This window comes from Podarcis vaucheri (genome assembly GCF_965113315.1).
Source record: "Podarcis vaucheri genome assembly, chromosome: 4".
Lineage (NCBI taxonomy): Eukaryota > Metazoa > Chordata > Lepidosauria > Squamata > Lacertidae > Podarcis > Podarcis vaucheri.
Genome location: NC_138762.1, coordinates 29874865 through 29888186, shown reverse-complemented (window position 1 = coordinate 29888186; position 13322 = coordinate 29874865). Strand labels below are relative to the sequence as shown.

General features: G+C 43.2%; 1 protein-coding gene across 5 annotated transcripts in view; it reads left to right on the top strand.

Moving 5' to 3' along the window:
- STARD13 (StAR related lipid transfer domain containing 13) overlaps nucleotides 1–13322 on the top strand; it is a 229968-nt gene that overhangs the window by 174616 nt on the left and 42030 nt on the right. For all 5 annotated transcript variants that reach the window (XM_082221544.1, XM_082221543.1, XM_082221546.1 and 2 more), the window contains one exon: nucleotides 11930–12001. In XM_082221544.1, coding sequence (XP_082077670.1) covers nucleotides 11930–12001 — 72 coding nt within the window. The remainder of the gene's footprint in view (nucleotides 1–11929; nucleotides 12002–13322) is intronic.

Below are 13322 nucleotides of genomic sequence, written 5' to 3'. Positions count from 1 at the left end.
CTGCAGACAGAATTCCTCACATGTTCAGCGTGTTCTGCCAGCCATATTCTATTTCATGGCCCCATATTTCTGGACAGATTCACTGGAGTCATTATGTTCCTTTCCCAATACTTATTTTGAAAAGGTCCACATGACCGGGGTTTTTTAGCATGTTTGGTTGGTTAGTTCGTTTTGTGCAATCCTATTTTTTCCCCTTCTTTGGGAAATAGCATTTTCTTATGCCAAAAAAGGGGGCATGAGCATATTATCTTAACATATTACGGTGGTATCTCGGGTTAAGAACTTAATTCATTCCAAAGGTCCGTTCTTAACCTGAAACTGATCTTAACCTGAGGTACCATAGAATCATAGAGTTGGAAGAGACCACAAGGGCCATCGAGTCCAACCCCCTGCCAAGCAGGAAACACCATCAGAGCACTCCTGACATATGATTGTTGAGCCTCTTCTTAAAGACCTCCAAAGAAGGAGACTCCACCACACTCCTTGGCAGCAAATTCCACTGTCGAACAGCTCTTACTGTCAGGAAGTTCTTCCTAATGTTTAGGTGGAATCTTCTTTCTTGTAGTTTGGATCCATTGTTCTGTGTCCGCTTCTCTGGAGCAGCAGAAAACAACCTTTCTCCCTCCTCTATGTGACATCCTTTTATATATTTGAACATGGCTATCATATCACCCCTTAACCTCCTCTTCTCCAGGCTAAACATGCCCAGCTCCCTTAGCCGTTCCTCATAAGGCATCGTTTCCAGGCCTTTGACCATTTTGGTTGCCCTCCTGTGGACACGTTCCAGTTTGTCAGTGTCCTTCTTGAACTGTGGTGCCCAGAACTGGACACAGTACTCCAGGTGAGGTCTGACCAGAGCAGAATACAGTGGCACTATTACTTCCCTTGATCTAGATGCTATACTCCTATTGATGCAGCCCAGAATTGCATTGGCTTTTTTAGCTGCCGCGTCACACTGTTGGCTCATGTCAAGTTTGTGGTCAACCAAGACTCCTAGTTCCTTTTCACATGTACTGCTCTCAAGCCAGGTGTCACCCATCTTGTATTTGTGCCTCTCATTTATTTATTTTTGCCCAAGTGCAATACTTTACATTTCTCCTTGTTAAAATTCATCTTGTTTGTTTTTGCCCAGTTCTCTAATCTGTCAAGGTCGTTTTGAAGTGTGATCCTGTCCTCTGGGGTGTTAGCCACCCCTCCCAGTTTGGTGTCATCTGCAAATTTGATCAGGATGCCCTTGAGCCCATCATCCAAGTCATTGATAAAGATGTTGAATAAGACCGGGCCCAAGACAGAACCCTGTGGCACCCCACTAGTCACTCTTCTCCAGGATGAAGAGGAACCATTGATGAGCACCCTTTGGGTTCGGTCAGTCAGCCAGTTACAAATCCACTGAGTGGTAGCATAGTCAAGACCGCATTTTACCAGCTTTTTTACAAGAATATCATGGGGCACCTTGTCAAATGCCTTGCTGAAATCAAGGTAGGCTACATCCAGTGTGTTCCCTTCATCTACCAGGCTTGTAATTCTGTCAAAAAACGAGATCAGGTTAGTCTGACATGACTTATTTTTCAGAAATCCATGCTGGCTATTGGTGATCATAGCATTCCTTTCTAGGTGCTCACAGATTGTTTGCTTACTGATCTGCTCCAGAATCTCCCCTGGTATTGATGTCAGACTGACTGGGCGGTAATTATTTGGGTCCTCTTTTTCCCCCTTTTTGAAAATAGGGACAACAGGACTTCCGGGGTTGACGCGATCTGGGAATGGCGGATTCCCTCCGAGCTCCGGAGGGAATCGGCTCAGCAGGGGACGGGTCTTTGCCGTGCCGGCGACACGGGGACCCTTAAAACCGCAGGCGCGGAATGCCTGCGGACTGAAGACTCGGCGGGTGCCTTAAGCGCCCCCCCTGATTCGCGAAGAGCCTTTTTAAAGGCTGCGGAGGGGATACGGGGGGTGGCGCGGCACTGAGAGTCCATCGCTACCTCTGCTGAGCGAAGCCGCGAGCCATGACCGGAGAGCGCTGACTTCCTTCCTTGAAATTCGGCTGAAAAAACAACCCGTGAGTAATTTGGACTTGGCTTTTAAGAAATTTATCCACTGAATTTGAGACGATCGGGGGATGTGCTAAAAGGAAGTCCGCACCCCCTACCTTGCAGACGATCTAGAGCAACGAAAAAAGAACTAAGCTGGAGTGCCTACCCTGTAAAGGGTGAGTTTTAAAAAAGACAGTAACTTCCAAGATTTGGAAATTTTGAGCAGGAGAGAGGAGTGTTGGATGTTTTATGTTCTGCTGTAAACAACCCCCCCTCCCGGGCCCGGGAGCGTCCTGCTTTGGAGCTGGTTTAAGAAGTGCAGAGTTTGACAGCTGTCAAAGCTGTCAAACGGACTGTTAATAGTGGAAAATTGCTACCTAAGTTACCTCTGGATTAAAAAGAGTTACAATTGATCTAAAATTGTTGGAAATAAAGAAACAATAACAAGACAGAGGACTGTTGGGGAAAAGAATACTAAGTAACCAGATTCCCTCTAGAGGGAATTCTGTGGAATTACAATGGCTGTGGATGGAAAGATACTGGGAGAAATCGAAAGGATGTTTTATTTGGTTGGAATCTTACAAGAGCAGACTACGGCTATGAGTGAACAATTGATGACCTTGACTTCTGAAACAAGTAGTCCTGCTGAATTTAAAGAGGACCTCAATGAGAAAGAATCCACAGCTGAACCAGAAATGATAATAAAAGCAGAGGAGAAGACAAAACAAGAAAGAGAAGAAGTGATGTGGGAAAATACTGAGCAGAAGCTGACGCCTGTGGAATACAAACAAGGAGACTATTGGAGTAAATCTACTATAAATCCACGAAAGATGCAGAAGACGAAAGTGGAGGCCCTGGGAGTTTATGAAATTAAGGAATTTAAAATAAAGAAATATAATTGGGGCCTCCACATAGACTCTGACTTTGATTACCTTCAAGATTCATGCCTTGTGGAAACTCTTCAGCAGCTGTTTGCAAATATGGGAAGAGACTTTGGATTGATGGTGAAAGAACTCTTTCGAGATGTGACGACTGGCATAAAGGGTTACCAACAAGACCGGCGGAGAGGGACTGAAAGAGACTGGAGGGCCTCGGACGTGAGGAACCCGGGCTAAGAACTGTTATTTTGGACATGCTTTGGGAAGGGACGCAAACCGGGGATGGGAGGGAGGGAAAAATTAAGTTCTAACAACACTCATGATTATGGGATTTGGTTAAAAAGATCATTATTCAAGACAAAATGGGAAATCGATGGAAGGGAATTGAGGTCCAACTTAGAAAAAATTAATTTTGTTTGCTTTTATAAAAGGACTAATATTAGGACAGGGAAATGCCAATTTGCTGACATAAATTTGGAAATGGGGATGCAAGGGAGGGGGTAGGGGGAAGTCAATGACCAGGGTTAGGAAATAATATTTTCGGGAAAGTATATATGTTTGTTGTTGTTTTCTTTTTTTTCTTTGTTTATGTGTTTATTTGTTTCTTGTGTTTTTGTTTTTGTCTATATAAAATGTGAAAACCCAATAAAAATTTTATAAAAAAAAAAAAAAAATAGGGACAACATTTGCCCTCCTCCAGTCTGCCGGGACTTCGCCTGTTCTCCAGGAATTCTCAAAGATGACTGCCAGTGGTTCTGAGATCACATCTGCCAGTTCTTTTAATACTCTTGGATGCAGTTCATCTGGCCCTGGAGACTTGAATACATCTAAACTAGCCAAGTATTCTTGTACTATCTCCTTAGTTATTCTGGGCTGTGTTTCCTTTGCTGAATCATTTGCTCCAAATTCTTCAGGTCGGGCATTGTTTTCTTTACCGGAGAAGACTGAGGCAAAGAAGGCATTGAGGAGTTCAGCCCTTTCTGTGTCCCCTGTTTGCATTTCACCATCTTCTCCTCTGAGTGACCCCCCTGTTTCTTTGTTCTTCCTTTTGCTACGAACATACCCATAAAAGCCTTTTTTGTTGCTTTTAACCTCTCTAGCAAGCCTGAGTTCATTCTGTGCTTTAGCTTTTCTGACTTTGTGTCTACACGTACTGGCTATTTGTTTGAATTCCTCTTTGGTGGTTTCCCCCTTTTCCATTTTTTGTACACATCCTTTTTTAATCTTAACTCAGTTAAAAGTTCTTTAGATAGCCACCCTGGCTTCTTTAGGCACCTTCCATGTTTCCGTCTCATTGGTATTGCCTGAAGTTGTGCTTTTACTATCTCCCTCTTAACAAACTCCCAGCCATCATGAACTCCCTTTCCTTTTAGTATTACTGTCCATGGGATCTCACCCAGCACTTCCCTAAGTTTTATGAAGTCGGCTTTCTTAAAGTCAAGAAATTGAGTCCTAGTATGCTTGGCTGCTCCTTTCCGCTGTATAGTAAACTTCAGAAGAGCATGATCACTCGCGCCTAATGATCCTTCCACTTCTACCCCACTAACCAGGTCATCAACATTGGTTAGGACCAGATCTAAAATGGCTGTTCCTCTTGTTGCTTCTCCCACTTTCTGGACAATGAAGTTGTCTGCAAGGCCAGTGAGGAATCTGTTTGACCTTATGCTCTTGGCTGAGTTCGACATCCAACAAATATCCGGGTAATTGAAGTCCCCTATTACTACTCTCTCCCTTCCTTTTGCATGCTTGGCCATCTGTTCCAGGAAGGCATCATCTATGTCCTCCGTTTGTCCACCACTTTAGCTAACGGGGCTTCCCGCTGCCGCCACGCGATTTCTCATTCTGAAGCAAAGTTTTTAACCCGAGGTACTATTTCTGGGTTAGCAGAGGCTGTAACCTGAAGCGTCTGTAACCTGAGGTACCACTGTAACAGGGTTGGTATGGGGAAAGCTGTGTCTTCAGGAAATCAGGGCCAATTTGTTTAGGGCTATAAAGGTGAGCGGCAGCACTTTAAAGTAGGCCCAGAAGTGGATTGTCAGCCAGTGAATCCAAAACTAATTACTCCCTCTAACAGCAAACTCTGGTAGTAAGTGCTGACAGGACTGCACCCAAAGCAGGGCCCCTGAGGAGCACTGGGGTTGCCCCTTGCCCGCTTCCCTCTGTGCCCACTCACTGGGCCTGGGCTGCTCAGCTGCCTTTGCCAGGTCAGGGATCTCCACAGAAGTCAGTGCCTGTGTGTGGGAGCCTGGTTGCGCCCCCTCTGAATTTTGCGCCCAGGGCCACAGCCCCCCTGGGGACCCCCACGCTATGCCGCTGGAGTGGAGCGACCATTCACTGTGAGCTCCATGTTGATCATGATACAAAAATCCTGGTATTGGCAACCTAATTAGCACCTGTAGTGATATATTAAAAGTATTCCCTGAGGGAACAGGCAATAAGATTGAACTTGAAGATTTAACTTGTAATTTAGCATTTTGGACTCTCAGTCTGCATTTCCTTTGTCCAAGAATAGCTGCTTTAAGGTCAGCACCACCAGACTGATAAAAGTGGAATTTAATGTATTTCTCCCTTAATTAGCATACGAAGGAAGACATGCATTAAATTCCGTATTATAGGTTTGGTACTGTAGCTGCCTCCATGCCTAATCTGAACATTACTGCTGCCTTATGTGCTAACCTCCTAATGATGAGGTGACTATTAGCATTACAAATTCTGCAAATGCAAGTTGTAACCCCCCCAAAAAAAGCTAACTGCAAATGTTTGATGTGGTTCTGCTTCTAAAAGTGTAAAGCATTCAAAGTCAATGTGAATTCATTATGTTACCATGGCTTTTTAAGAAAAGATTCCCCACCCTCGCTAATAGTACTTGCCCTTTTTGAAATGTTAACACTGTTAACATAAATACAGCGGTAATAACTAAAGCTCCTATTGAAATCATGGTGTGTTATAGTCAGAGAGAAAAACATTTAGCCCAGTTAGCACTAATATTTTCAGAAATGAACAGATCCTGATTTGGGTTCTCTCTTTAAAACAAATCAGATAGCTGTTATGCTGGTTTCCAGAATAGGGGTGGCCTTCAACTAAGATTTACTCAAGAGTAGACCCATGGAAATGAATGGACATAGCTAAGTTATAAAGTTGACTGAATCGGCTTTATATTAGTGGATTACAAGGGCAAACATTGTACCATATAAAGGAGCAGTCACTGGGAGGGTTTCAGGAAGATATGAGTCTCTCCAGTTAAAGCCTGGCCATTTGTTGTGGAGTTTTTATCCAAGGTTAAGGTTCCTAGGCTCTTTCTTGACCAATTGTTGTTGTTTAGTCGTTTAGTCGTGTCCAACTCTTCGTGACCCCATGGACCAGAGCACGCCAGGCACTTCTGTCTTCCACTGCCTCCCGCAGTTTGGTCAAACTCATGCTGGTAGCTTCAAGAACACTGTCCAACCATCTTGTCCTCTGTCGTCCCCTTCTCCTTGTGCCCTCCATCTTTCCCAACATCAGGGTCTTTTCCAGGGAGTCTTCTCTTCTCATGAAGCGGCCAAAGTATTGGAGCCTCAGCTTCAGGATCTGTCCTTCCAGTGAGCACTCAGGGCGGATTTCCTTCAGAATGGATAGGTTTGATCTTCTTGCAGTCCATGGGACTGAGTTACAGTATCAGCTTAGCTAATACTGATTGGCCAAGATGGGGAGCTGACACCTTTCCCAAGCATTCTAAGGACCGCACTTTGGTAAATTATAGCAGGCCAACCAAATGTTTGCTCAGTTTTGTAGCTCAAGCGTTGGGTACATCAGGCTCAGGGACCAAATGTGCACCTCCAGGCCTTGGGGTTCTCCTTAGCCCACCATATGCCCTCCTGTATCCAGACACCTCTCCCCTCAGGCCATACCCCCAGCCAGCCCTGTTCTGTGTCCTCAAGTGTTTTTGCCTAAGGAGGTGTCCTTGAATTTTGAAAGCGCCTTTTGCTTACCTGGTTGAAGATAGAGGGAGGTGTGGATATAAAAGTCTCTGGGTTTTGCTTGGCCAGAATGTAGCTTGGAATATCTTGTCCAAAGGTCACACTGCGCACCCCTTTTCTATGCCCCCAGAAATTGCCCTTGAGGGAATCCAGCCCTCCCTCCCTGCTGCTGTTGTAGATGATCTTGCCATGAAAGAACAAGTGGAATATGCATTCCTCAGCACACAATACAGACAGAAGAGTTATTTCTCATATCTAGTTAAACTGAGACTCTGGTGATTTATTCTGCCGATTTAATAGCCACAAGGGATAGGAATGATTAAAACTTTAATAATGTATAATGCCGAGCCTCTGTACAAAGTCAACACTGTGTCATCAAGACCCCTCTTGTTTCCAATAAACTTGATCACATAATTTAGGAAGCATTCTGAGCTCTTATGGGAGGAATTGAAAAATAGGAAGCACTAAAATAGGAAACATGAAGGCCAAGGAAGCCAAACTTAGTAGCAATGTATCACTAAGTACATTTCTTTTATCTGTGTAGTAGCTGTTTGGAACTTGTGTAGTAGCTGTTTGGAACTTGGTAGCTTGCAGACATTTTTGCGAACCAAACCTAAATCAATGCAAAATGTTGCCTATCCTGTTTTGGATCTTACAAAAAAAGTAATAACATAAAGTGCCTAAAATTGCTTGGTGCTGTACAAACCTTAAAAACAATGCACAGCCTTCCCAAGGCCAAAGGAAGCTGGTCCAGTAGGACAAATGGGGCAGTGCCCCACCGACTTCAGTCTGCCCTTTGCCAGTCCCCAACTGCCTAACATCCTAAAGTAAAGGTAAAGGTACCCCTGCCCGAACGGGCCAGTCTTGACAGACTGTGGGGTTTGTGCGCCCATCTCACATTTATTGGCCGGGGGCCAGCGCTGTCCGGGGACACTTCCGGGTCACGTGGCCAGCGTGACATCGCTGCTCTGGCGAGCCAGAGCCGCACACGGAACGCCGTTTACCTTCCCGCTGGTAAGCGGTACCTATTTATCTACTTGCACCCGGGGGTGCTTTCGAACTGCTAGGTGGGCAGGCGCTGGGACCGAACAGCGGGAGCGCACCCCGCCGCGGGGATTCGAACCGCCGACCTTTCGATCGGCAAGCCCTAGGCGTTGAGGCTTTAGCCCACAGCGCCACCCGCGTCCCACGCCTAACATCCTAGGTAAAGGTAAAGTGACTCCTGACCATTACGTCCAGTCGTGGCCGACTCTGGGGTTGCTGCGCTCATCTTGCTTTATTGGAGCCGGCGTACAGGTCATGTGGCCAGCATGACTAAGCCACTTCTGGCGAACCAGAGCAGCAGACGGAATCGCCGTTTACCTTCCTGCTGGAGTGGTACCTATTTATCTACTTGCACTTTGACGTGCTTTCGAACGGCTAGGTTGGCAGGAGCAGGGACTGAACACCGGGAGCTCACCCTGTCACGGGGATTCGAACCGCCAACCTTCTGATCAGCAAGTCCTAGGCTCTATGGTTTAACTCACAGCGCCACCTGCGTCCCAATAGGCCTAACATCCTATTGCCCAACAATTGGGGTGTCCCTGCCTGTCATTCGCTTTGTCTCCACCTCCTGTTGATCTCCCTGTCTTCCTGTTGGTTCCATTGGACACCAGGCCCCATTGCCATAGGCTTATCATCTGAAGCTTCCTGGAACTGGGATTTTCCGGAGCAGATGCTGTAACTAAAGTCTACATAAAACAAATGTAGGAAAAAGAGACCCCTTATGCTATCCTGCTGCTTTTGCAAATGTTTTATTGCATCATATTTTTTCCGGGGGGGGCGGGGAGGGAATGGGACCCATTACTGTTCCCAAGACAGGAATATGCACATTTGCTTTTTATGTTGTGGCTCATAAATGTGCAGTCTCAATACTGTAGTCTTAGCTGGGAAATCTGCATAATCAGGATGTATCCAAGGGAACCAATTTAAGCTTAAGGATGCTTTTAAGAGAAATGATTGTAGTGTTGATTAGAATGGTAGCTCTTCTCAGTTGGGAAGCCTTCATTTGATTTACCATCCCTTGAAGTGCTTGAGTTCTCAGGCCCATTCTGATTTTTGTCTTTATTAGTGTGTTAACCATTTATGCGTTATTGGGCTCGTGTTTGTTCAGATACTGAGTTAACATAGAAGTATATGCTTGAAAGGATACTGAGGTAGGAGGGGAGCTAATGGGTTGTATTCTGCAGGCTTCACCAGTCTGGTGCCATCCAGATGTTTGGATCTCAGCTCCCATTATCTGCAGCCAGAAGCGTCAGTGGTCAGGGATGATGGGCGTTTTAATGCCGCAAATTGTAGAGGACACCAAGTTGGTGAGGGCAGGTATACCATGTCTACCTCTGCCAGACATGTACTCTTCAGTGTGGTGTAGTGGTTAAGAGTGATAGACTCATAATCTGGGGAACCGGGTTCATGTCTCCGCTCCTCCTCCTCCACCTGCAGCTGCTGGGTGACCTTGAGCCAGTCACACTTCTCTGAAGTCTCTCAGCCCCACTCACCTCACAGAGTGTTTGTTGTGGGGGAGGAAGGGAAAGGAGAATGTTAGCCGCTTTGAGACTCCTTCGGGTAGTGATAAAGCGGGATATCAAATCCAAACTCCTCCTCTTCTTCTTCTCTTCTTCTTCTAAGGAACTGAGTAAAATGGAATTAATACAGCTGTAACACTTCTCTGCCCCGGTGTATGCGTGCGCACACACAGTTATTTTTCCATTCACAAATCACCTTTAAAGAGGCAAAAGACTGCGTGAATATCCTCTAAACTCCTTTATATAAAGGACCGATAGGTACGTGGTTGCCCAGTGACAGCTACAATGGAGACCTGGCTGCCCTTGAGTCACAATGAAAGAGGTTTAAGAAAAACCAAATTGCTGCATTTATTGGAGCCCTACTGGTGCTGTTGCATTTTGTAAAGGGTCCAAGAACAAACAGAAATGCCACTTTGGAAGTCATATTTCTTCGAATCATTGTTTTACTAATTGCATCGTAGGGTGTGAAATCATTTTAATGCTTTCTGTATTTGAAAATCTCATTACCAGGATTCAATTGAGTGTGCATGATACAACATACATGCACTCATTTCAATTTAACCTTTGAGGTGTTTATATGTGATTTTTTATTTATTTTTAAAAAACCAGCACTACAAGTTATCATGTGGTTGTTCAGAGAGGCCTATGCATCATTTTTGGGACACTTATGGAAATGTTCCAATGACATGGAATCTCATCGCCGACTTACAATATCTCCCACTGTATCTGCTTTGGAACAAGCAAGCATTGATTTTCATTTTCATTTTTGACAGCAATAACAAAACCCTCTGAAGAAAAGTAGCCACTCGGTTCAATCACATATCCTTGTTAAAAGCCTTTCCTACCTCCTTTTGCAAGAGCAATATTGCACTAGTTCAAAGGAGACAGGGTTGACTCCACACTCCTTAAGGTGTGATGCATGGCATGCTGATAGAACTATTTGTGCAGTCAAGTGACAGCACTCAAGGATCTTTTACTCAGTGTGGATCCTTCATCAGTCCAGGGATGAAACTCTTTCACACATTTTATTGATTCACTGATTCCTAGCTGTGTGCATTAAAATAGCCCCATGCACTCTCTTTCTCTCACGCACAGACACATTCTGCTAGCAGAGTCACTTAGTTGCACTGGTTGAAAGGAGACATAACAATATTTTGGTTAAAAAAGAAAAAGTGTTGATAAAGTTTTACAAGAGTTTTTACCTCTCCCAGCAACTCTTCATCGTTATTTATTCCTTATACCTCAATTGCGGCACAAAAGTTAAAAGAGACATGACATTCCCCATATGCTTACAGTCTAATAAATCTTACTACCCAAAAATTGCTCATGTATATCCAAGTCTACTTGCAAGCCACACAAAAGTTAAATGTTAAACACAAGAGTGTTTTGCAGATGTGACAAAAATTGGAACCTAAAATATAACCCACTATGGATACAGCTGTTGGGAATTGTACAGTACAGTTTATTTGTTCCATAAGCCTGGATTTTAAAAGGTGGAATATAAATGCAATAATCATGATGATGTAGCACATTTTATGTTTTTGTCAAATATGTAATGAACAATATTGGATCATGGTGGAGCTATCATTCTTTCAGTGCTCAGGTGTGTGGCAGTTAAGAGCTATATTGTAGTTAAGAGTGTCATGTAGACTGCTCTCAGGTGCTATAATCGGACAACAAGCCACTCATAAGCTCCTTCCTCAGCCCTCACAGTTTATTGTTTTGCCTGACAAACTTGTTTAATTGTAACTATGGTTTGTTTGAAAAAGCCAACTTCAAACTATTGATTATGCTGTTGGTTTGTTTCAACCAACCGTAGTTCAGATTAACCACGGTTTAGGGTTCAGACATAACATAGCATTGCAGTTTTAAAAAATGAAATTGATGTTTGTGAATCCCTCCTCTTGACTGAGCTGGAAGAGGGGAAAGAGACCACCTGAGCCCAAGGCTTGCTGCAGTTCATTCCCATCACAATGAATTATTATTTTTAATGATGTCCAAGTGCGGTCTGATGATTTATCATGATGTCAAAACGAGAACTCAATGTACTAACAGGAGACTGATGGAAGTTACTTTAAAAAAATTAGGTTTGATAAATAAATCTTAATTATGTGACCTAATAAAGAATCCATGAAAGACCTGGTCTTATATGTCTATCATAGGGAAATTGCATGGTTTTATCGAGCAAAATGTGTTTTCTCCCCAGGTTGCTGAAATTATGACATTATTGGCATGAAAAGCCAATTATTATTATTTTTTTAAATCCAAAATTAGTGGCTCTGACTTTTTAAAAACAGAACTGAATTTAGTATGAAAGGATACCGATAAAATTCACTTTGATACAAAATCAAAATGCTTTGTCCTGTCACATTTGTGACAGAACCTTCTTTTTCAATGCACACTGCTTACGTTGTGAGCTGTATTTCTGTTAATTGTGGCCTAAAAATACCAAAGGCATCAAACTCAGTATTAAAACTTTCCATTTTTTTCTTACCCAGAAATTGAGGCGAAGGAGGCCTGTGACTGGTTGCGAGCTGCTGGATTCCCACAGTATGCACAACTGTACGAAGGTATGTTTTGGGGGCAGTGCGTCAACTGCTCCACTTTTCTTGAATTGTAGGGATAGTCTTGTTGGTGGGGAGGGCATCATGCTTAATTCAGTGCCTCAGCACTGAACCAACAGCATTCACCATCTTCCAAAGCAGACAGAACAATCTTTTTTAGACTTCATCCAGGCAAAACAGAGTTGCTGTTTCAGTCAATAGGAGAAGCAATTCAGGGTATAATCCTATTTTGTACTTTCCTTAAAAACCATGCTCTCAGTTTGGGATGCCTGTGGACCCTGTTTTGCTTCTGGGGAAACAGGTAGTCGCAGGACCAGATTAAGACCATGGCAGCCCATAACCATTTAAAAGATTTTGGTGGCCCCATATAGATCTAATTCAAAATATAAACAATAATAAACTTTAAAATAAAAGTGTGTTGTTGTTTTTAAATGATACAAAACTTACAGTATGTTATTCTCTTGTTAATTATGCTGTTTTAAATACATATTTTATATTTGACTTCCCTTAGTAATGTTTTCTTTTGAAATAAATTTGCTGTGATAAATGTGCATTCTGTAGTTGATCTCCTTTGTCATGTTATATTTTGAAATCTTGAAGGTAACATTTTAGTTTCCCATTAATTGTGTTGCCTTGAATGTATACTTTATATTTGACTTCCTTCAATAATGTTTTTTATTTGATGTTTGTAACCGCTTTGAGATTTTTTTTCTTAAAAATATATAGCGGTATAGAGATGAACTGAATAATAATCTTCGCAAATTTCAGCTGATGAAAAATAAGGCATCCAATAATTCTCCCCCCCCCTTTGTAAACTGAGGCTTTTTTTTTACAGTCAAGAGGTGTATAAATTTTATGAATCAAATAAATAAACATTACTTACAAATCCCTAAATGCTTTGGGGCCAAGCAATTTGAAAGACCCCTTTCTCCCACTTAACTGTATTTTTCCGTGTAGAAGACTAGGTTTTTTTCCTAAAAAAATAATGTCAAAAATTAGGGGGTGTCTTATATGCGGATAGTGCTGAGGGTGGAATTGCGACAATTTTGAGTCCCCAAAAATAGGGGGCATCTTATACACGGGGGCGTCTTATAGATGCAAAAATACAGTAATTCATCAGGAGGCCCTCTGTGAATCCCATTGCAAATACAAAGTCTGTTTGGTTGGGATACAGGACCAGGTGTTTTGTGCTGTGACACCAAGGTGGTTGGTCCCTTGTCCATTAGCATATTGACTGCTTCCCAAAACCTTTGTTGGTTTGCTTTAGTCGGCCACCCCCACCATTCTGTCATTGCAATACCTGGTTTCTGGTATTGTTTCACAGACT